This window comes from Zootoca vivipara, chromosome 6, assembly GCF_965207765.1.
Source record: "Zootoca vivipara chromosome 6, rZooViv2.hap1.1, whole genome shotgun sequence".
Lineage (NCBI taxonomy): Eukaryota > Metazoa > Chordata > Lepidosauria > Squamata > Lacertidae > Zootoca > Zootoca vivipara.
In genome coordinates, this window is record NC_142589.1 from 12,234,760 (window position 1) to 12,258,069 (window position 23,310).

Below are 23,310 nucleotides of genomic sequence, written 5' to 3' on the forward strand. Positions count from 1 at the left end.
AAAATAGTTAAACATGCAAAGTCTGCCTTCCAGTTGTGAAGAGCACAGCTGAGGCTACACAATCAGCTTCGCCTCCCCTATTGCCCATTAAAACAGAAAAGTCATGGTGGTTGAAAAGATCAGGGCTTTATTCCCAGGCTGCGTGAAGGGAGTCAACTTCTTGGGTGTAAGTGCACAGAGAATCAGATGTCAGGTATATTTGTCTCTTTTCCTTCATTTTTTTTTCTTTTGCTTTTCCTGTACAGTACTTGGTTGCAGAAGATTGGATATATTTCTCCCTGTATTTACCCACATTGCACAAGAATGGGGAAAACCCGGCTGGCGAAACACAGCTGCTATTGCCTCATACGCCTCTGCTCTTGTCGTCTCTCAACCAACCACCAGAACAAATAACATCTCTCCCCACCTTTTTACCCTTCTGACTCTGCTTTCCACTCCAACACAAACAGTGCTCAGCTCAACTTTTCTCTGAAAACTTTTTAAACTCGGCACTTGCCCTTCGACTGTGTCCTACCTGAACTTTTCATTTTCTAAGAGAGAGAGAGAGAGAACAGATTGAGGAGTGCACATGCTTACTTCCAACTATCAATCATGTTTCATGGAACCTATTGGGAAAGGGAAAGGGAGCCTGATGGGAAAGGAAGAGATAAAGGTTGGAGTTCAAAAGAAAGATAAATAACTGCTGAACAAACAGAAGGGTGGTTTGGTGTGTGTTTTCCCCCCAAACAGTGCAAACATACAAGAGACAGCTGTTGATTCAAGAACACAAAAGGACATAAAGAGGGGCATTGCAAGAATGAGGTAAGTTCTATCCTAGATGTAATTTTGACAGCAAAGTGGAATTGATTCTTGTAGGATTGCCAAAAAATTATGAGACAATCAGGACTTTGCAGTCTGCTCTGTAGCAAATTGAAGTATGGGTTGCACGGTTTAAATTCACTCAGATTTCTTGGGCAAACCCTTAATCTGAGAATCCTGCAGAGCAGTGGTCTGTTTCTTGAAGTGAAGGGATGGACTGTATCTCTGCTGTAAGAAGCACACTAAAGAAAGATCCAATTTCGCAGCTCAGCATGCAGTTTGCAAAACGGAACTGGTAGTTCAAATCTTTTTGTTATCATTATAAACATAGTTCATCAGAACCCACTGACCAGATGTTTACTTAAGAAATAACCGACATAGCTCCTTTTTTTGTGAAGTAGAAGCCTATTAATAGCTACTACTGGTCATGAAAATTATGGTGTATGCATCTGAACACCAGATTCCCCACAGTTGGGAGACTTGTTGCTGTTGTGCTTAGGCCCTGCTTTGGGGGCTGATCCAGAAATCAGGTTCTTTTAATATTCTTATTGCTCACCAAGTTGGGCCCTTCTGCTTTTTTTTTAAAATCATAGTCACAAAACAATAGAACAATATTTCAACTTACAGAAGGGCAATATATGGCAAAAACGATAGGTTTGGTGGCAGTTGTAGTCCAACATGTTGGCTACTCCTGGTGTAAACAGTTCCAAAGAAATGCACGTGCATATAAGGAATGAGGAGCAAATCCATTTGGTTCACATTTTAATTGTTCTATAGATTTCACAGGTCTGTAGGTCGGGGCACTGCATTTTGGGCAGCCACCATGGGTGAGAGCTTAGCTCAGCTTCCACTTAAAGCAGCACTGCTAAAAGGCTGCCGGGGGGGGGTGGCAGGGAGGGTGAGTGGGGGGTTGTTGCTGCCATTGCAAGAAAATACTGCATGGTCATGTGCCCATGAAGGGCCCTGCAGCAGCACCATGCTGGGGAGCCCCTGAAGTCCGTTGTCAACTCTGCCGAAGTCTGGGTACAATTGTACGGTGTTGATAGGCCAACCTATTTGGATGTGCATCTTGGGTTGAGTCAGTTTAGCCTCACCACTCTTTCTTCATTGTCTCCCCTGCAGACTTTGCCTCTTCCTCTTCACCTTTTCCCATGGGGTGCTCAGTGACCTCGTCCATCTGGAGAAAATGTATGGAAGGATTGCATCCCCCGACTTCCCGAACGTATACCCCAATGGCAAGGAGAGGACGTGGAACATTACTGTGCCCCCTGGCTATGGTATCCGCCTCTACTTTACCCACTTCAATCTAGAGCTTTCCTACCAGTGTGAATATGACTATGTGAAGGTATGTGACGTCACAGACATGTGAGCATGCTTTTAACAGGTAGTGTCAGGATTGCTGCTCAGGAAGCTCATTCAATTCAGACCCAAGCAAGCAACCAAAGTGATATCCTTCAAGCCTGGTTAATTTCCAGAGGACTCTTGCTTTCTCTGATATCTTGAGTTCTTGCAAATTCATCCCCCTTCAGGAGCACCCTCTTTGTGTGCAGAAGGTCCCAGGTTCAATCCCAAGCAACATGTCCAGGCAGAATTTGCCTTGCCATCTGTAAGTGTAGATTATTCCATGCTGTATGGTCCAATAATCTAACTCAACTTCTTCATGCAGCACGTATTTAAACTGTGGAACTCGGTCCCGCAGGAAGCAGTAATGACCAACCTGGATGGCTTTAAAAGAGGATTGGGCAACTTCATGGAGGTGGTCATCAATGGCTACTAGCTATGCTGTTTATGCTCAATCTCCATGGTCAGTGGGAGCAATGCTTCTGGATACAAGCTGCTGGAGACTACAGGAAGGTGCTCTCATGCTCAGGTCCTCCTTGGTTTCCCACAGGCATCTGGTTGGCTACTGAGAACAGGATGCTAGACTAGATAGGGCATTGGTCTGATCCAGTAGGCTCTTATGTTCTTATAGTACAAGGCAGCTTCCCATTTTCCTGGGATAACCACTGGCAGGTCCACTTAAGGGCAGGCAAAGAATCAGCAAAAAGGCAGTATCATTGCATTTATATATAGGTATGTATCTCATTCATCTCCCTGCTTTCCAGTTGCATTCAGGAGGGACAGTCTTGGCCACCCTGTGCGGACATCAGAGTACAGACACCGAGGAAGCCCCAGAGGACAAGACATACCACTCCATCAACAACAACCTAGCTGTGACCTTCCGATCAGACTACTCCAATGAGAAAGAATTCACCGGCTTTGAGGCCTTTTATGCTGCTGAAGGTGAGAGGTTGGAGGTGACATTCCTCTTCCATTCAAGCAAGGCAGAACGGGCATGTCAACGGCAAGAGGTCATCATAGCAGTGGTAGAGCACATGCACTGCATTTAGGAGGTCCCATGTTCAGTCCTCAGCATCTCCAGGAAGGACTAGAATTTTCTTCTTGAAACCCTAGAGTTTCACTGGCATCTTTAGGTAGGGTTGGAAGAGACACCAATATGAAATCCCAGATTTCATCAGCGTAGATTTCATCAGTTCGTCAGTGTAGACAATACTGAGCTAGATGGACCAATGACATGACTCAGAATTCAGTACTCAGACCCAGCTTTGGGTGTTTGTATATTTTTCTTTGCCCAGAAGAGGCCTGATTCTGGCATTACCCCATTTCCAAAGGGACCTGAGACACTATTCTCATGTGGTCCGAGACGAAAAGATGCATGCACCATGTTTTCCAGGGCTAATGCAGATCTAAACGTGCAAAAAATGCCTCAACTACATACATTTTACAGAGTAGACCCATTGAAATTAAAGGCCATTAGCCATGTCAGCCCTTAGTGGGGCTGGCATTAGGTGCAGTCCTTGGTCTTTGCACCTGTGGCACCATCTCAGCCCCTGCGTCACATGTGTCCACACCCGCTCCCAGAAATCCCACACCAAAATGGTTGCAACTTGCTTTGGGAGAGCTACATCCAAGCCCCTGTTTCTCCTCCCTTTCCTCCAGACATTGATGAGTGTGGACAGCTCCCTGACAGCGAGCCACTTTGCGATCATCGTTGCCACAATTACCTGGGCGGCTTCTACTGCAGCTGTAAAATCGGCTACCGTCTACACAAAGACAAAAGGACCTGTACAGGTGAGTCTCTTGGAAGCTGGTGAGAGATGCTTACAAGAGGGGTTTAAAAAAAAAACACAACCTGTTTCCTTGATCAGCTTAAGTTAGAGCTGTGCTTTAATGTATTTAGGTACTTGCCGGTTGTTTACTTGTTTTGTTTAAAATTAAGGTGAGGAACTTTAGACCTGGGGGCTAAATGTGGCCCTCTTGGCTGTTCTGTCTGGCCCTTCAAATTTTCCCTACACCTCTCACTGGCCCTGCCTTGCACAGCAAGTATATTTGCGTGGCTGGGATGTATTGTTGGATTCTGATAATGCCTTTTGCTTGACAGGATGGATAGAGACTGGGGTGTGTGAATATGTCTATAACCTGGCCTACTGTACTAAAGTCAAACATACAGTTGTTGCTCCACCCACTTTTGCCTCCAGCCCTGTGTGGCCCCTGGAGGGTTGCTCAGAAGGAAATGTGGCCCTCAGACTGAAAAGGGGTTTTCCACCCCAGTTTCAAAATTGTTATATGGTGCCCCCCAGCAGAGCTTCCAAGGCGCTCCACAAAATTCAAATAAACTAGCACAAATAAAATCTTAGCATTTAGAAAGAAAATACATGAAACTACACTAAAACCCACAGGTGCATTACCAGTTCCATTTTTGTTTTATAAATCTAGTTTCTAGGCCTTAAGACTGTAGGGATATTTTGAATACCTGAGGTCCAGAAAAAGAGCTTTGAATTGTGTCGGGAAACCAATCAGCAGCCAATAAGTTACATCTTACAACAGCCCTATGTTTTAAGTCTGCAGTATGCTAGGTGCAGTCTTTGATTTTTCTGCCACCCACTCAGGAAGCTTCACTAGCTCTTTTTTCTCTTTCCTTACTTCTCCCTCTCCTCCCTTCTTTATTTTCCAGCATGAAATAAATAAATTCGCTTCTTCGCGGCTTAGGGAGAGATGGAGCTAGACGTGTCAACATTCCCTCCTGAACTGCCTGTAGCCTCGTGCACAATCATACGGAGCGTTATGCTTGATCCGTGACTAGCTTGTGTCCTCTTCCTCTTCCTCCTGCCTAGCACTGTCTTCTGCAGCAAATAAAATGGCTTTCTGTGTTTCTCCCAAGCTTTCTGCAAACCTTTCCTCTGCAGCCTCCAAAAGAACATAGGAAGTTGTAATATACTGAGCCAGACCCATTGGTCCATCTAAGTTAGTATGGCTTACACTTACGGCTGTTCTCCACTGTCTCAGACAGGGAGTCTCTCCCAGGCATACCTGGCACTCTCTTCCAGGAGCTATGATTCAGAGGCAGACTGCCTCCAACAGTGGAGATGGAATGCAGCCATGGTTAGCAGACATTGTTTGCCAAACTTTTAAAGTCCATGGGCACACTGGAATTTTTGACTGCCTTGGGCATCACTTTTCTCCCCCCCCCCTCCCCTGGATAAGCCACCCTACAAAGAGACAAGTGTACAAGTACAACTTCATTTCCCCAAGAGATCTGGGTAAAAGTTGTATCCAGTAGAATTAATCTAAGCCTTGAAAAACACAAGGAGCCAAAAAAAGGAAGTGGGAAAGGGCATCATTTTTTCAACTTCCTCTTTTGCATGCAGGTGGTCCCAAGTTCAACCTCTGGCATCTCCAGCTAAAACAGGGGTGGTGAACCTGTGGCCTTGTTGGGTCCAGCAGTTAGGGATGATGGGAGTTGTAGTCCAACACCAGCTGGAGGGCATGAGATTCCCCTATCTGTGTTAAAAGGATCAGATTAACGGAAATACTATTCTGATGTCCTGGAGGGTCCACTGCAAGCTGGAGTAAGTTAATGCTCGCCTATATGAACAAAAAGTCTGGTCTAAGGAAGCTTCTGAGTAGCAGTGACCCTTTTAAAAATGTAAAATGTGATCATTTTAAAACTTTGCTCCTTTTCATGAATTGGTCTTCAGGGCAACAGGTGGAGAATCATGTCTTTAAACAGAAGCGCACACACATAGAAAAGTAGCATGTCAAGGAGAAGCCTTTTATATGCACCAGCTATCTATATCAGACAGATAATTTAAACATGGAAGTTCTCCCTGCCTGCAATGAAATGGCAAAAGCCATGCACGTCACCCACCCACTCCCACTTTGCTTCCACTCTTCAAACTCACAGCAACTTCCCAGTTACTCACTAATGTAATTCACAGCCTACTGTTAATTTTGGACCTAATGATCCAGCCATCATGAGTTCACCAGTTGAGGCGGGCTCCTTCCTCAGAGTTCAAGTCTCTCGTGGGCAGTATAGCGTTACTCTAATAAAAATATAGGCCTAAGTGTAATTGAACACTCTCCCGGTGCCCCTAAAGCCCAGCTAGAGTTTACAGCCGAGGACGGCATGAAAAATTGTCCCATTCCTCCTGCGCAAGCCATTTTTTCTTTTTCCTTTAAAAAAACTGCTTTATAGATTTTTCTCGCCTGAAGATCTGTGAAATAAAAATACAGCCCTTAATAAAGGCAGCTCCCTGTGGCCATATCCAAAGAGCTATAAAACATAGGAGAGTCAGTTCAAGCCGTTCCATTGTCATGACCGCAATAAGCTGTCTGTTCTCACTGCGTAACAGCCGGGGAGAGCTCGTCCCACTTTGTCCCATCAATTGTGACAAGGAGTGCTCTACAGAGCATGGCAACATGAGCATCACAGGCAAATATGGGGAATGCTGTGACACCACTTGTGCCAACTGGGTAATATCTGTGATGTCCCTGCCTTATTAGTGCCGGTTAAAGAATGACTGTGCTGGAACAGGCATGTATTGCACAATTGCTACAAACTATGATGGCTATGTTCTAACGCCACTGTCAGAGGTAGAATACCCTCTGAATACCGGATGGTGGGAATCCCAAGTGGTGAGAGCTGATGTTGCACTCAGGACCTGCTTGCAGGCTTCCTATTAGAGCATCTAGTTGGCCACTGTGAGAACAGGATGCTGGACTACATGTGGTTCAGGCCTTCAGGGCTCTACTTATTATCAGTATTGTCTACACTGACTGGCCAGTGACTTCTTTAAGGTCTGGCTGGAGAGGCTTTCAACCCTACCTGAAGATGCTAGGCATTGAACCTGAGGCCCCCGGAAAGTTGCACAGAACAGAATGCAGCCCTCAGGGTGAAAAAAGAGATTCCCAAACACTGCACTAAATCCTCTTGTGATGTTGGCAGCATATTTGAAAGTCACAGTAAAGAAAGAACTGTCTGACTGTCGACTGTCAGAAAGTCAGAGACAAAACAGAAGCTAACACCAGCATTTAAAATGTGGTTGGGTAAAGCTTGTTGAAATGGCACAAGTTGCAGAATACATGCAGTTACGCAATAGCAGGGGGGGGGGATCTCAGAAAGTTTGAAGGACTATTGGGCCTTATTTACAAACGCTATGATGAATAGATATGGATTAGATATCAACTGCTACAATTCATTGAAACTAATTCAAAGCAGTATTAATGAGTTGCTATGAAGGCCAGTGTTTGCACTTACAGATTTCAGTGCATATCTGCATTGTGCCAAGTTGCTGGAGGAGCTACACCCCTACCAACAAGAAAATGCAACTTTTTCTTTCCAAGGTTATATGGTTAAGGGGGAAAGAAGCAAAATAGAGGGAGTGGGGGGGGGAGAGAAGAGGCTTAGTACTTGAATGCCTTTCTGATTTTGAGTCATCTCGAGCTGCACCACTGCGAAGGCAAAAAATATTCCTGGCCTACGTGTCAACCCCTCGCTCCATCCTCCTCCATAAATCAGCAAGGAGGTTGCTGCAGATCAGATTCAGAACCTGCAGCTGCCTGGCCCTAGCCAAGTACCAGGCGCTGTCAACAAGCAAGAGTTCCTTCAGGCACTTGGTAACCGATCAATCCTGCCTGCTGTGTCCAGCGGGAGATGCCATGGCTCTGAGCATGCCAGCCAGAGTTACAGCTGGATTTTGCAGAGCAAGGATGATTTCCACTCCTACACACGCCTGGCGACCAAGAGAGCCGCTGAGGGGCGGGTTGTATTTTTGAAAACTTTGGGAAGGAAACAGGGAGGGCAGCTGCCATCAGAATTGCACATGTAAACCAGAGTTGGGGAACCTTTGGCCTTCCAAATGTTGCTGGTCTCCAACTCCCATCAACAACCCCCTGCCTGCCAGCATGGCCAATGGATCAGAGATGATGCAAGCTGTAGTCAGACCAAGATTTCCCCCCCACACCCCTGATGTAAAGAGAAGGCTTTAGGAACTGCATTATAGAGTAAGACCACTGGCCCATCTCAGTGCTGTCTACACTGAATGGCAATGGCACTGTGGAGTTTCAGACGGGGGGGGGGTCTCTCTCTGTCTACCTGGAGATGCCAGGGATTGAACCTGAGGCCTTCTGCAGCCAGAGCAGGTGCTCTGCTACTGAGCTACAGCCCTTCCCCTTTAAACAAGTGGAAGGCCGATTCAAAGATGACAGCCACATAGGTAGCAGGGTTTGCAGCTATAGGTGCTGGTAGCTGGTGCCCAGCTGGAAAAGGTGTACCAGAGGTCAATTAAATTGGTCAAAGAATTAAAGCACCTTCCCTACATGGGAGATGCTAAAAGCATCTGGAGCATTTTAGTTTAGGGAAACTTTGAGCAAAGTCGGATAGCCCAGGTCCACCATCGTTGGAGCTGATGGTGTAGATCACAACTCCCACCTGGCAGTCGTGCTCCAAGCCAATTGGAAAGCACAAGTTTGGCAGAGGCTGCTGTAAGTGTTTTTAGAATTATGAAACTTTTCTCCTCCCCTCCCATTTTAAGATTTGGATTGGGATGTGCTCAATCAACTGATAGGCAATAAACTGGGGGTAGGGAAAGTGACATCCTTCGCACAACTTACGGAACTCGCCACCAAAAGGTGTTGCAGCAATGGCCATTGGTTAAATTGATTTTTTTTAAAGGTTTAGGTAAGAACTAACTGAAACCCCATTGAGAAGCAGTATATTTCTACCCTGTGCTAAGGCCAAAATGAGGAGGACTGCTTGATATGCCACACAGCACAGCTATCTCAGCAAACGCTTAGTTATCTTATTGCTACTGACTGTTTGGCATGGGGTTATTTATGTGTTCGTTGTATGTTTTGTTGAGGGGGTAGGAAAATAGGGAGACTAAATTTCAATTAGGGAGAGGGTCCCTAGCTCAGTGATAAAAGGATCTGGTTTGTATGCAGGAGGTCCGAAATTCAATCTGCAACCTCAGCAATTTAAAAGATCGGCAAATAGATGATGGGAAAGGGTGGCTGGGGAAGCCCAGCCAGATGGGCAGGGTAGAAATTATTATTATTATTATTATTATTATTATTATTATTATTATTATATTCTCTGCCTGAGACCCTGGAGAATCGCTGCCAGTCAGAGTTGACAAGACTGAGCTAGATTATCTAGTCACCATTATTAAAGAATTTATAAATAATCATTTACCGGTACCTGCATCTCAAGGTGATTTCCAAATATACCATTAAAACAGATGAAATTGTTTGAAAAGCAGTACAAGAACAACTAGATTTCAGAAATTCATCAGACCTGCTATAATACTGAGGCCTAGCCCAATTCTTCAGAATTGAATTAACAAGTTCATAGCTTTCTCCCCTTTTCCTTACATTGAACAATTATTTGCTTATTGTGGGGTCTTCAGATGTTGTTAGACTACAGCTCTCATTAACTCCAGTCAGTGTGGCCAATACTTAGGGATTTATTATTTTTACTGCCTTTCATCATAAAATAGCAAGGCAGCTTTCCAAATGAAATCAAAACAATGTAACTCTCAGATATTTTTAAAAAGGAATGGTACATATCCAGGAACTCCCCAAAGAACTAGCACTAAAAATCAGTGCTTGGGCATGCCTTCAAGATTAAGGGAAAATGAGAGTTGTAGTCTGATAAAATCTGGTGGGCATTAAATTCCTTGTGTTCAAAACACATTCGGAATCCTTGAATACATTTGTACAAATGCATTTGAACTGATGGAAGACACCATGGGGGGGGGGTGTGCAGGCAACAGAAAAGCAGGGTAAAAATGGCCTTATTAACAAACTGCTCTTTTGATAAATAACTTTATAAATGCATTTGCTTTCCTGAGAAGAATTTGGGATTTATTTATTTTCTCTCTCTTCACTTTTCAGCCAATTGCGTAGATAAGGTGCTGACTGCAAGATCTGGAGAGATTTCCAGTCCACTTTACCCCAACCCATATCCCAAACTCTCCCAGTGCAATTATGAGATCCAGGTGGAAGATGGATACATGATCGTCATTGAATTTGTGGGAAGCTTTGATGTAGAGACCCACCCAGAAGTGGAATGCCCCTATGACATCCTTAAGGTCAGTTGGAGCTGCTCAGCACGTCTTCTACTACTAAAGAAACTTGTTTTCTGTACAGTCGGCACCAGTTAAGTTGCATCCAATGCTAGTAGTCCTATTCAGAACAGGCCCAATGAAATTAATGGGCATGGCTAACTTAGGCCCAATCAGTTTCAATGGGTCTACTCTGAGTAGGACCTGGCTGGATACAATCCTACACCAATAAAGAGCTGAGGACACTGCAATGCCCCAATGCATGGCAGCAAATTGCAGTTACTTCTGGGGGCACCTAACTGGAATGCTTGAACTGTTGTCGGATTTCACATCCATCTCCCATTCCAAAGAATTCAGATACTCTTAGATCCACACTAAATCCCCATCCAAATAAAATACTATCCCATGTACTGAGAAAGTTGAAGTTGGTTGCATGTATTTATGGACCAGGTAGCTACAAAATTGACTTGGGGTAGATGGCTAAACTGGTACTTTGTGCCTCCAGCCCAATATCTACTCTAGCTGGTAGTGGCTCTCCAGGGCAGCAGCCCCCAAGCATTCCCCTCTTGGAAGCCCAAGTTATGTCCTACCATAAAGTATACCCTGGACCCTTTAAGCTAGTCTGCTGTCCCCTCGGGGGGAGGGGGGATACTGTCCCACTGCCAGTGTTTCAAGATTTGGGTGACAAAACAGGAAGTTTCTATATTTGGAACTAGTAGTCTCATCCCCGGAGTTGCTCAGGAACTTTAACAAGAAAAAAGAAAAGAAAAAAACACAAAAAATCAGTGCAGGTTTGAAGGGCTCAGTCTGCCATCTTAATTCAAAACAGGCACCCAATTTTATCTAATGTAAAACCCTGCTCATTAATCTCAGGAACCATCGTTCAAAACTTGGTTATGATATCTTAAGAGGTGCCCAAATGCATAGCGAACAAGCCACTTTCCAAAATAAACAGTAGATCAAAACGGGGGAGGGGGGATACTATCCTTTGCCTCTAGCAAGAAAGTACTACTGGGTCACCCCTGACTGCCTGACAACAGCTGTGGGCCTCTTGAGGCATGGAACTTAAGAGCCAAACAGCTGGTACTTGATCAGCCCATGATGGAAGAAAGGTTGGGATGTTTCCCCTTTCACTGTTTCAGATCAAAACATCCAAGCAAGAATTTGGTCCATTCTGTGGGGACACCCTCCCTATGAAAATTGAAACCCATAGCAACACCGTCAACATCCAGTTCACCACGGACCTCTCTGGAGATCACACAGGATGGAAAATCAGATATACCACAACAGGTAAGATTATCACTTTTAACCAAAGAGCAGGCAGCAGTAAAAGTTCTATTGGGTACACATATCATTTCCTGGCTCCTAGGGTTCCCCTGGGAATGGGAGCTCTGTGAGGGGGCTGAGTTATGGTCCTCCAGCTCTGGGGCACAAGGATGCCAAGCTGCAGGAAGCCAAAGGGTCCTCAGGAAGCTGCTTCTTATTAGCTGTTGGCCAACTGGTTCAGTACTATCTACCATTGTGACTGGTAAGACAGGAGGTAGGGATACCAGCAGTAAGTGCCAATGGCAGGCAGAGCCACCTGCTAACTAGCTGTACGTAAGGAGGAAGGCAGGTGTGGGCTGACTGAGAGCAGACCGAAGCTGTTGGGGCTGGGCCCTAATAGATCAGCTTCCACTATCTGTTATCAGCTCTCCAGGCTCTCAGGAAGATGTAGTTACCCATCATGGATGTTTTAATAATGCCAGCTGGAGACTTGTCTCATCCCTGCGCCTTCTAAGGATGCTCATTTTCCTCCCCAGTTCTTTAACTATCAACTGGTATAGGACCTAAAGAAGTTGTCCTATATCCAGTGCTATTTTTCTAGAAAAGAGGTGCCAGAACTCACCATCAATGCCTTCCTTGTTCTCTTAAAATGGAAATGGCACCCACCTGAGTTGCCAGAACCTACCTAAGAGGTATCAGAACTGAGTTCCCCCCAAGTTCTGGCTGTAAACCCCCCTGGCTGTAAACCCAGTCAGAGTTTATCAAGATTAGTAATATCTATGTTGGGTGGCAATAGTTCTCCAGGGCATGCCCAGGAATGAACCTGGAACCTTCTGAATACGAACCACGTGTTACATAACTGAGCTAGGTCCTTCCCTACACAGTCCAAAGTCCATCTAGCTCACTATTGTCTAATCTGAGTACTGTAGTGGGCAAGCTCCAGCAGGGCTCTTATTATTTATATTTGCTCCTGCATTTTTTGAATTACAGCTCCCACCATCTCTGACCATTGAGTCATGCTGGTGTGGTTGATGGAGTCCAACAACAGCTCAAGGGCCACAGGGGAGCCGCAATCCAGAGCTAGGTGGACTAATGCTCTTCTAAGGCACCTTCCTATTCACAACACAAGCAACCACAGGAACAAATTAGCCACTATTTCAACTATGGGATTAAGCAGGATGTAGTGTGAGAACACCACCTCCCCCACATATTAGTATGGAGGCAGGAGATTTGAATTCACTTTGACAGGAAATGGCAAAAGGATTTTGTTGTTGTTGTTCAACGTTCTGCAGCACTGCCATGCCCCAACCCTGAAGCGCCACCCAATGGCCACATCTATCCAGCGCAAGAAAAATATATTATGAAAGAGTCCTACAATCTCTCCTGCGATATCGGCTACGCACTCTTGGAAGTAGGTAAAACCATCTCTTGCGGTGCACACATGAGCATATGGGTATACTATTCATCTGAGGAACCAAAGCAGTTTTATGTACTCACAGCAAATATGACTCTCTGAGTGCCATGGCCAAAACAACGTGAGGGAACGCCAGCCTTGGGAGAGGGGGAGAATACTTAGTGGGCAACTGGGGGTGGAAAATCAGGGGGTATGGAATGGAGTATCCTGGAAGAGAGCATGGCTGGCTAGATAGCATATCTGCACCTAAGACTGATGCATAAAGGCTTGCACTGGCTGCACGTTACCAGGCAAGGTTCAAGTTTCTTGCACTAATTTGCAAGGCCCTTAGCAACTTGGATCCAGGATACCTCAAGGACCGCCTGATCTCTTATATCCCTCCCAGATCTCACGAGATATTTTGGGGAAATCGCTGTTAGCTGGTCTCCCCGTGGCTCCAGGGCCGTAGCTAGGGGGTGGCAAGGTGGGCCCTTGCTAGGGGCGCAGGCAAGGGGTTGCACAAAATCAGCTAAAAATATGTCCATTACTATGTCTATAAATAAAAATATTGATTGTTGCCTCGTAAGAAAAGGTTTTTAATAGAGGGTGAACTGAAAGGGGGGGTTGGAGGAGAGGCGGAAAGAAGAGCTAAATTGTCAGTGGCTAGGGGGCCCAATCTGGACAGTTCTGCCAAGGGTGCAAGATCAGCTCTGAATGACTCAGAGGAAAAGCTTGCAACTATCGCAAGTCACACATTTAGTATTGTGGGCCCAAACCTATGCAACTCCCACTGTGGCTGAGTTTGGACAGGCTCTCCCCTGCTGAACAAAAGGCACTTGACAAACCCCCTCTAAGTGTTTGTCATATTGATCCAACCAAAGCATATTTAGAGTAGAGCCATTGGTTCTAATCAGTGCTTTTTCCGGGGGGGGGGGGTTTACACTGGTGGGCAGTATTTCAATACGAGTAGGAAAATGAAAGTACCCCTAAACATTTGGGAGGAACACTGGTTCTAATACAGGCATCCCCAAACTTCGGCCCTCCAGATGTTTTGGACTACAATTCCCATCATCCCTGACCACTGGTCCTGTTAGCTAGGGCAGTGTTTCCCAACCAGTGTGCCTCCAGATGTTTTGGGACTACAACTCCCATCATCCCTAGCTAGCAAGACCAGTGGTCAGGAATGATGGGAGTTGTAGTCCCAAAACATCTGGAGGCACACTGGTTGGGAAACACTGAGCTAGGGATCATGGGAGTTGTAGGCCAAAACATCTGGAGGGCCACAGTTTGGGGATGCGTGTTCTAATGGGTCTACTCTGCATTAGGGGTGGGCAAATACTGTTTTCTGTTTCTCATTTTTTCAGTGTTAAGTTTCAGTTGGTGATTAATTTAAAGGCCATTGGAACATTCATCAGCATTTAAGTATGAATTTCCCAATACACACATTTTTTTTAATGCAATTAAACCCAAATGTGCATTTTGCAAAGTTATTTTCCTAATGCAACGTGTTCCTTTGCATTATTTTTTAGTAATTAGTGTATAAGCACCCTTTACATTAGTCTGTGCATTTTATTGGCTGGAGAACTACATTCCATAATTCAGGGAATTTAAAGGAGAGCCATGTTTCAGTTCACATAGTGCTTCAGAAAGTGCAAATCAAGTAAGTCTGCCATTAAATGAAAAGTGAATCAAAATTCTCTCTGAACCCTATCTTGGACATAACACTGAATATCACCCATTACTGAAAACTAACGGCAAACACATTCTCGCAGGCTGAACTAGCATATTTCCCCACCAGGGAAAATCCATTTGGGCTGTCAAAGCTATGATTGTTTTCAAGAAAATAAATAGGATTTCTGTTTTCCTCTTTCCCTCCCACAGAATGAGATGGTTGTGGAATCCTTCATGGCGACGTGTCAAAAGGACGGTTCTTGGAACAAGCCAATGGCTCAATGCATCAGTAAGTCAATGTGAAGGAGTGGGTGGGTGGAGGTCTTTGGATTTGTAATATTCTGATGGATTACTGGTTTAATTATTTCTTGTGGGAATCCATATTGTGTTTGACAGAATGAAGCAGTCTTGCACACAAAAAAAGCGTGGGAGGCAAAGCATGTTTGAATCAGAGCAGAATAAAATTTGTTTTAATTGGAATATTCTCAGTGGGAGTACAGATCAACAGGCACCCAAAATTCAGCTGTAGAGTTGCTGTCAGGGCTTTTAAATTTTCCATCGTTTTCTTCTGGCAGGGCTCCTACGCTTTTAATGGAAAAACCTGAATTTTTCCACTTGTTTTTCTTCTTTGATTTTAATATCCAAAAGCCACCTTGGAGATGGGAAAAAGTAGGAAGTTGTAAACTATTTTATTGACAATATTTATAGGCTGCCCAGGAACAATAGTTCTCATTGCAGCTCCAAAATGTTTTATATTTTAAATACTTTATGTAGGCTTGCCATATGTCTGAAAAATTCCTGACATGTCCTATTTTGGGGGATAAAAATGACGTCGGGGGAATTTTGCAGCATCAGCAACATGATGGGAAAAGCAGCAGAAAGAGCTCAAAAAGTTTAAAGGTAAAGGGACCCCTGACCGTTAGGTCCAGTCGCAGACGACTCTGGGGTTGCGGCACTCATCTTGCTTTACTGGCCAAGGGAGCCGGCGTACAGCTTCCGGGTCATGTGGCCAGCATGACTAAGCTGCTTCTGGCGAACCAGAGCAGTGCACGGAAACACCGTTTACCTTCCCGCTGTAGTGGTACCTATTTATCTACCGTTACTTGCATTTTGACGTGCTTTCGAACTGCTAAGTGGGCAGGAGCAGGGACCGAGCAACGGGAGCTCACTCCATCGCGGGGATTCGAGCTGCCGACCTTCTGATCGGAAGCCCTAGGCTCCGTGGTTTAGACCACAGCGCCACTTGATGTTAGGTTTCCCCAAAAAAAAGCTCCAAAAAGCAGGTGTCAGGAATTTTACTTTTTGAAACATGGCAACCCTACTTTATGAACTGCAGCCTTAAGAATGAAGAAATCCAAAGATTTTGGGTCTTTAGAATATATCAGCGGATTCCCCTTTGCATTTGAATTCTACTGGTTCAGTTGCTCTGTAAGGACAGGACTCCGGGGTAGACATCAAGGGCACAATTCAGCAAAATGAGCAGGAATAGACAGAGGTTTCTCGAATTCCCATCCAGAGCATGATAAACAAGAATTGAGGCAAACAGGCCCCACCACCAGCACCTGGGTCAACATGGGCACACTAAGAACCACTAAGGCTAACATTGATTGCCATATATTTCCCCCCAAAATGTTTTATAGTTGAGGCAGCCCTCTGGGCATGTGCATGGATGAGTATAGATACTTTAAAATATGTTTTAGCCCTCCCATCAACAAAATGGCTGTTTATTCAAGTTGAACGTGATTAGCATGAGAGCAGAAGCAGCCAGCTCCTCCATTTTATTCCTGTAGTCATGATGGTGCTCACTGCAGCAAGTTTAAACTACATGTGCTCAGTGTTCCATTAGGTTTGGAAAACTTTTTTAAAAAATCATAATCAGAGATGTAGGTGTTGTTGCAAAGCATGAAATGGCAGTGGAGAAATGTTAAGTGTGTACTTCAAGACATGACCCTTCAATTGAGAGTCTTGTAAGATCATTGGGCAGTAAGCAATGAAGGAGTTCCATTAGCCTCCTCCCCTCTTGCTGACTAGCACTTCGCCCAGTGAGAGCAGCAGCAGTGAGTCAGGTGAGGGGAATCAGGAACTGAGCGGGACGGAGATGTCAGGGCTCAGCGATGTTGGAGAGCCCCTGCGCCGCCAGGACCAAGAGGTGCAGGGGAACAGGCAGCCTCTTCCAGTGCCCGAATTAAGGCGCGTCACCAAAAGAAAGGTCAGGAGGAGGCGTTTCAGGGTGCCCAAACTCTTATGCTGGTCCCGGAGCCGGAAACGTCCACTTCCGGATTCTGCGAGTGACTGAGACGTCATGTTCTTTGCCATCTCTGCACTGTAAATACTATGCCAGGCATCCCCAAACTTCGGCCCTCCAGATGTTTTGGACTACAATTCCTATCTTCCCCAACCACTGGTCCTGTTAGCTAGGGATCATGGGAGTTGTAGGCCAAAACATCTGGAGGGCCGCAGTTTGGGGATGCCTGTACTATGCACAATAAAACTCTTAAAGACAGAGCAGTCTTGGACGTTGTTACTCAACAGTAGCCACAACAGCACCCTTACAGGTAACTTTAGACAATGGACCCTAGGGGTAGTATCTAACTGTACCACTTTCTTCAGAAGACTTTTAATCTATTTAACTTGGATGTGTAGCTCACACTGCAGAGAACAGTCTGCAATGCTAAAGGATGTGCTTGCAAGAATACAATGGTCCCACAAGCTACGCTCACTCACACACGCTGGAGGTCTACTTTTGAATTCAAGGGTTGACCTGATAACGTGGTAAGTGCATCTGTGAACCCACCACAAGTGTAGGGAGTGAATGCTCACATAAAATGTGTTTGTGAAATTGCATTTTTACTAGCACCAGTTCATACTGTACTGGTAAGATACAGGTTGAGTTAAAAACATAGGAAGCCACCTGATAGTACTTCTGTTTATCCATGTAGCTGAAGATTCAAGCAAGGATATTTTTTGTCAACTGCTATCTGATTACTTGCACTAGGACAGCTTGCCTCTATACAGCATCCTCCAGAGGTTCTGAACTACAATTCCCATCAGCCCTGATCAACACAATATGGGAGCTGTAGTCCAAAACATCCATAAGGTAGCTAAGATGCAGAAGGCTGTTCCAGATACTAGGGATTGAATGCACATACAAAGCAGGTAACCTGCTACTGAGCTTTGGTTCTTTACCAGTCTAGCTAGTCCTAGGTTTCCCTCACCCAGTCTTACAAAGCATTTTAAAACTGTTGCTGCTCCATTCTTTTCAGTTGTTGACTGTGGTCCAGCCGAGGACACAGCAAACGGTGCACTTGTGTACATCACAGGACCTGATAGAACTACATATCAAACTGAGATCAAATACAAATGCGAGAGCCCCTACTATGCTCTGAAAGCAGGATATTCTGGTAAGAGAAATGAGTTTTAGGGAGCATGGCCTTGATACACACATCTTTAAATGTAAACCCCATTGTCCCAAATGGGACAATCACACTACGGTAGGACCTACTGCACCATTCTTGTTTAGCCAGTCAGTATCCTGAAAGAGGTCATGTGTTCTATCTCCCCCTGCAGTCAGCCAGCATTCCATGCCCACTGAGCCTTCTTCATTGGGCTGTTTTACGGTGATTTTCCATTTAGAGCAGGCATCCCCAAACTTCGGCCCTCCAGATGTTTTGGACTACAATTCCCATCTTCCCCGACCACTGGTCCTGTTAGCTAGGGATCATGGGAGTTGTAGGCCAAAACATCTGGAGGGCCGCAGTTTGGGAATGCCTGATTTAGAGCTTTCTCCTCGGTTTCTGCCTACTTCTCCAAACATTTAGTCCTAACAAGCCTCCAGCTACCTCCTTCTCTTGAGCTTGTATGGTGTCATTTTGGCTACCAGTAAATCAATACTTGAGAGCAGAGTTCTCTATTGGCCTTTTATGATATTGCATCAGAGTTTAGTCATGCCTCTTGACTGAAAAGCAAAGGGCCATAAATGTATTTGTAATGGGCTCAACAGTGGCTGACATTTGCATGCATACCCTCTACCCAGCAAGTGGTTGTGCTGCTATGATGTCACAGCATGTTCACACACATAATCCAGTGTCACTGCAGCATACCTGAGTATTCCTCAACCAAGCAACTCAAACAAGACACCTCACAGGGTTTAGGGAAGATAACGGGTAGGAAATAGATTTACACACACAGGAACAGCAAAATGTCTGAAAGAGCTGGATTTTTCAGTGATTTGACAAAGCCAGCTGTATATTGGGGGCGCATTTAACAACATTTATATACCTCTTGATTGTAGTAAAACCTCCAAGTGGTTTTATTGTAAAGTGCTTTGCTCTGTGCAGACATCTCAACTACTTAACTTTTTAATGTAGGCAGGTACATGTGCACCCCTGATGGCTACTGGAGAGATTCCATGGGAAACAAAGCACCTCCTGGATGTGAACCAGGTAATGTATGAAACCACAGGTTCCCCACTCCTGCCATACATAGCCAGACAATCCTTCACATGATAAATGGCCTGGAAACATCTTGTTCTCACCCCCTCTCCAAATTCACTTCAAAAGTCAGAATATTTTTGACTGATATTGAATGTATGAAGTACTGTATCCCATTTTGTCACCCTCCCTCCCGCCTCAGTTTTGACCAGGAATGGAGAACCTGTGGTTCTCTTCAGCCCCATCCAGCATAGCCAACAGCCAGGGACAGTGGAAGTTACAGCAGCTAGAGGACCTCAGGTTCCCCATTCCTGACTTTTGTCTTCACAGAATTTAAAATGGTGCAAAGTAGCATTTGTACCCTATTCTACCCATCAGCCCCCGTTCTCTTAACCCGTCCAGAGCTAGAGGTCCAACATCTGGAGGGCTGCATCTTCCCCATTCTTGACCAAGGACCATGCCATGTCCCAAAAGAGAAAGCTACAGCCGTGAGTTAAGAGGGAGATGTTGCAGGCCATCTAGCCTAGTGCAGAAGATCAAAAGGTAAAGCATCTTTAACAGATGGCTGCCTGGCCTCTATATGAAAGACTTCCAGCAAGGGAGAATCCATACCCCTCCAGGGAACTGGTTCCATTTTTAAATTGCTTGTACCATCAAAGAGCAGTTGCTTAATGTTCAATTAAAATCTACCCGCCAGTATAACATAATACCATTAGATCTAGCCTTGCCCTCTAGGGTAACCAAGAACAAATCTCCACTCTTCTATACAACCCTTCAAGGTATCTGAAGAGAGCTATCATGTTCCACTCAGGTGGAATATAGACCATATAAACACTGTGAAAATGCTTTTTAAAAAAAAGTTTTGAAAAAAATATATTGAATTTGCCATAGCTTGCCATCACCATCTAGTGTCACATTTCTATAATGCAGTTTACAACACACTCAAAATGTTATATTTGCAGCTGTATGTATAGCGGACTCCATAGTCTTCTGCTGTTCAGGCTAAAAAGTATTCAGTTACCAAACAGTTCTAGGTAATACAATTTTTCCCCTGCAAAAAGGGAGAATGGCCTCTCTTAAATTGTTTGTGTGCCACCTTTCATTTCAAAGCAATGCCAAAGAGATCTACAACAAAATGAATAGCATATATCAAAAACATAATGAAAAAGTCATCACCAAAACTGCAGTAAAACACCCATTGCAATCAGTTAATTAAAGTAGCCAAAAATGCCAGGAACTGGCATTAACACGATAAGGATGTTACTACCAACAGGAACACACAAAAATCAGTATCTCCCTTATCGCCAAGAGATTATTCTACAAAGTAGATGCCACAATGGAATTAGCCCTTATTTTACATACTACAGTGGTACCTCTGTTTACAAATGCTTCTGGTTATGAACGCTTCAGGTTACGAGCTCTGCTAATCCAGAAGTAGCTGCTCCTGGTTGCGAACTTTGCCCCAGGATGCGAAAGCGCGCTTCAGGATAAGAACGGTTTCAGCTTAAGAACAGACCTCCAGAACAAATTAAGTTTGTAACCAGAGGTACCACTGTACTGCAAAATTGACAGCTTGAGGCTGGGTTTTTTGTTTTGTTTTCAGGCATACTGCATCTTTTAAATGAGATCAACCTTCCACAACTTGCTGCCCTCCAGATGTTTTGCACTACAGCTCCCATCAGCCCCAGTCAATCTGGACAAGGGTCAGGGATTGTGGGAGTTGTAAATTCAAAATGGAAACGTGGGATTACCATGAAGTGTTCTTCTGGTCAGCAGGGAGAGCAGAAAATGCAAGATATGATTAAATCCTCTTCTAAAAGACAGAATCAACAACAGACAAGAGTTTACTGTGGCCCTCAGGAAGAGGGAACCTATTCCCCAGTCCTATCTTGGCCATAGCTTTGAGGAGAAAACCTCCACACACTAACTACAACAAACACAAATTAAAACCAGAAGAGAAACAAAAATGAAAGTCAGAAAATGCCAAGACCCTAAATAAAGAGGAACTGTGTACTGTAAATTTGAGCATATAAGGCAATTTACGTTACATGAAGTTTAACTCAGATCTATATATTTCACTGACTTCTTTGCCTGCAGAGGTTCTGAGATTTAAGCCCCAACACATCCAAGTAGATATGAGAAGCCTCCTGACAGAAACCCTAGAGTCACTATCAGACAATGAAGGTCTATACTAGACTAGACGTAGGGAAACTGTTTTAGGCTAATGACCATGTAACCTTTGGGTGGGTGCACTCTCATTTTGACCCCTGGCCTTGATACTCATCCCTGCTCCAGGCAATATTGAGTTAAATGGACCAAATGTCCAGCTGCACACAAGGCATAAATATTATTCCTATGAAAATATCCCAAACCCACACATGATGCAGCCCTCCCACAATTGTGTTGAACACAGGTAGGGAAAACACCAGGGTTGACTACTCCAACTCAGAAGCTCCCAGCATAGGGTAAACTAGCCTGTTAAGAAATTGGCCTGACATGCCAGTCTTCTCTGGGCAGAAAATTTGAAAAGGATAGAGCACAGGCTGTCCCTCACCCACCCAACCTACTCCCCCCTTTAGATCAGGCTACCGTTCTACAGCTGTTCACTTCAAATTCAGGACTTCTTTCAGAAACACATGCATTTAGAACTATAAGCAATATTCTTGAGTTAAAAGTCTTACTTCTCTAATGACACCCTAACACTATTCGCTCTCTCTTCCTCCCCCCCCCCTCAAGTTTGTGGAGTCCAAACTTCAAAAACTCTGAAGCGCATCTTTGGTGGAAAGAGGGCACTGCCTGGCCAGTTCCCTTGGCAAGTTCTGATCACTGATGGACAAGGAGCAACTGGGGGTGGAGCTCTTTTGTACGATAACTGGATCTTAACAGCTGCCCACGTCATCCCAGATTCAGCAGCTGCTTCGTCCTTGATGCTGAAATTGGGGCTTCTAAGAAAGAGAAGTACTCGCTACCACCAGGCCTGGGCAGAATCTGCTTTTGTGCATCCAGGGTTTACCAACGATGGCATCAATTTCAACAATGATATTGCTTTGATCAAACTGAAGCACAAAGTCCCCATTAATGCAAACATCACTCCCATTTGCTTGCCAAGACAAAGCAGCAGGTTCCACATAAACACAACCAACACTGGTGTAGTAGCTGGGTGGGGAAGAACAGAGAAAGGGATGCCGTCACACCACCTGATGTACACTGAGCTAGATGTGGTTGATCCAGAGAAGTGTAAAGCTGCTTATGCAAACCAGACTTTGGAGGGGAAGCAACTAGTGTTGACAGAAAACATGTTCTGTGCTGGATACGAACAAGGAGGAAGAGATTCCTGTAGTGGTGATAGTGGTGGGTCACTGGTGTTTTTTGATGCCGAGACAAAGAGGTGGTTTGCAGGCGGCATTGTGTCCTGGGGTCCTACAGAGTGTGGTTCTGCAGAGCTGTATGGCGTATATACTAAAGTGATCAACTACATTTCATGGATTGAAGACATCATTTCCCAAAATTCTTGATTATTTTTTACCATTTCATTTGTATCACGTTACCAAGAAAAGCTTTACATAAAATTACAATTACACAAGAAATAAAAAAATAGCACATTAACTGGGACTTAAATTTTAGGTAAATATCCCCAAGATCAAGCAGTAAAAGCTTCCAGGTTATTCAATGTGCAGCAGAAACCTGTGCATGTTTACTCAAAATCATATGCTACCGAGGGAATTCAGTGTTGTCAGCTACCGAGGCAGGGAAGGTGTTAGGAGATTCATTCCCCGTCTGCAGTCATAGGGTTATTGTGTATCGTATGACCGTACGAGTTTTCATTCCCACAGAGTGGAAGTGACGTAGACAGGATGTTTGTCTTACTGTGTTCCTAAGTAGGACTGTTGTTCCTTTGTTCTTTCTCTTTACTGGCTGTTATGCCAAAGAGAGGGAGCCATGATGTAGAGCTCCCAGTTTGTTTATATGTAAATAAAGCAGTTAAGCCTTATTTACTGACTTGTGTGTTGTTCCTCAAGTTTGTGAGAGCAATCGCATATTTGGCCTGTGGGACCAGTCTAACAGCTGGCCCCCCGAGATGGCCGAATTCCTGACAGAAGGCAGCATGTATTCAAAGAAAATGAAACACACTCCATGTAATATATTGATCATCTAGAACCAGATGGTTCATAGAGGTGGTAAAAGAATCCAGTCCCTAAAGTCACTTAGTATCTCTTAGTGACATGCTCGAAGATTTTAAGTTGTGTTTTTTCTACCACTTCAATTGCCACTGACAATACTACCTTCTACAAATTCCTCCACTCATTGTCCAAACTGCAGGCATTGGTCCTAATGGTATTAAACTTCC

General features: G+C 44.6%; 2 protein-coding genes across 13 annotated transcripts in view; one reads left to right on the forward strand and one right to left on the reverse strand.

The window, feature by feature from the left end:
• Positions 1 to 23,310, reverse strand: part of TARDBP (TAR DNA binding protein) — a 39,908-nt gene that overhangs the window by 4,292 nt on the left and 12,306 nt on the right. For 2 of the 12 annotated variants that reach the window (XR_015950441.1, XR_015950437.1), the window contains exon 9: positions 14,971 to 15,184. The exons of the other annotated variants lie outside the window; for them this stretch is intronic. The gene's annotated coding sequence lies outside the window, so the exon portion shown is untranslated. Of the gene's footprint in view, positions 1 to 14,970; positions 15,185 to 23,310 lie in introns of those variants that run through there. 12 annotated transcript variants of the gene reach the window in all.
• Positions 365 to 22,953, forward strand: MASP2 (MBL associated serine protease 2). The gene is made up of 11 exons (XM_035121039.3): positions 365 to 801; positions 1,921 to 2,143; positions 2,904 to 3,081; positions 3,799 to 3,930; positions 10,033 to 10,229; positions 11,345 to 11,492; positions 12,761 to 12,879; positions 14,743 to 14,821; positions 17,796 to 17,933; positions 18,900 to 18,974; positions 21,699 to 22,953. The coding sequence occupies exons 1-11, from the start codon at positions 797 to 799 to the stop codon at positions 22,475 to 22,477; spliced, it is 2,073 nt and encodes a 690-aa protein (XP_034976930.3). The 5' UTR covers positions 365 to 796; the 3' UTR covers positions 22,478 to 22,953.

Bases quoted from the DNA above. Each gene is read 5' to 3' on its own strand.
- MASP2 (XM_035121039.3), top strand. The intron at 3,931-10,032 runs GTGAGTCTCTTG...TTCACTTTTCAG, and splicing joins AGACAAAAGGACCTGTACAG to CCAATTGCGTAGATAAGGTG. The intron at 11,493-12,760 runs GTAAGATTATCA...AACGTTCTGCAG, and splicing joins AATCAGATATACCACAACAG to CACTGCCATGCCCCAACCCT.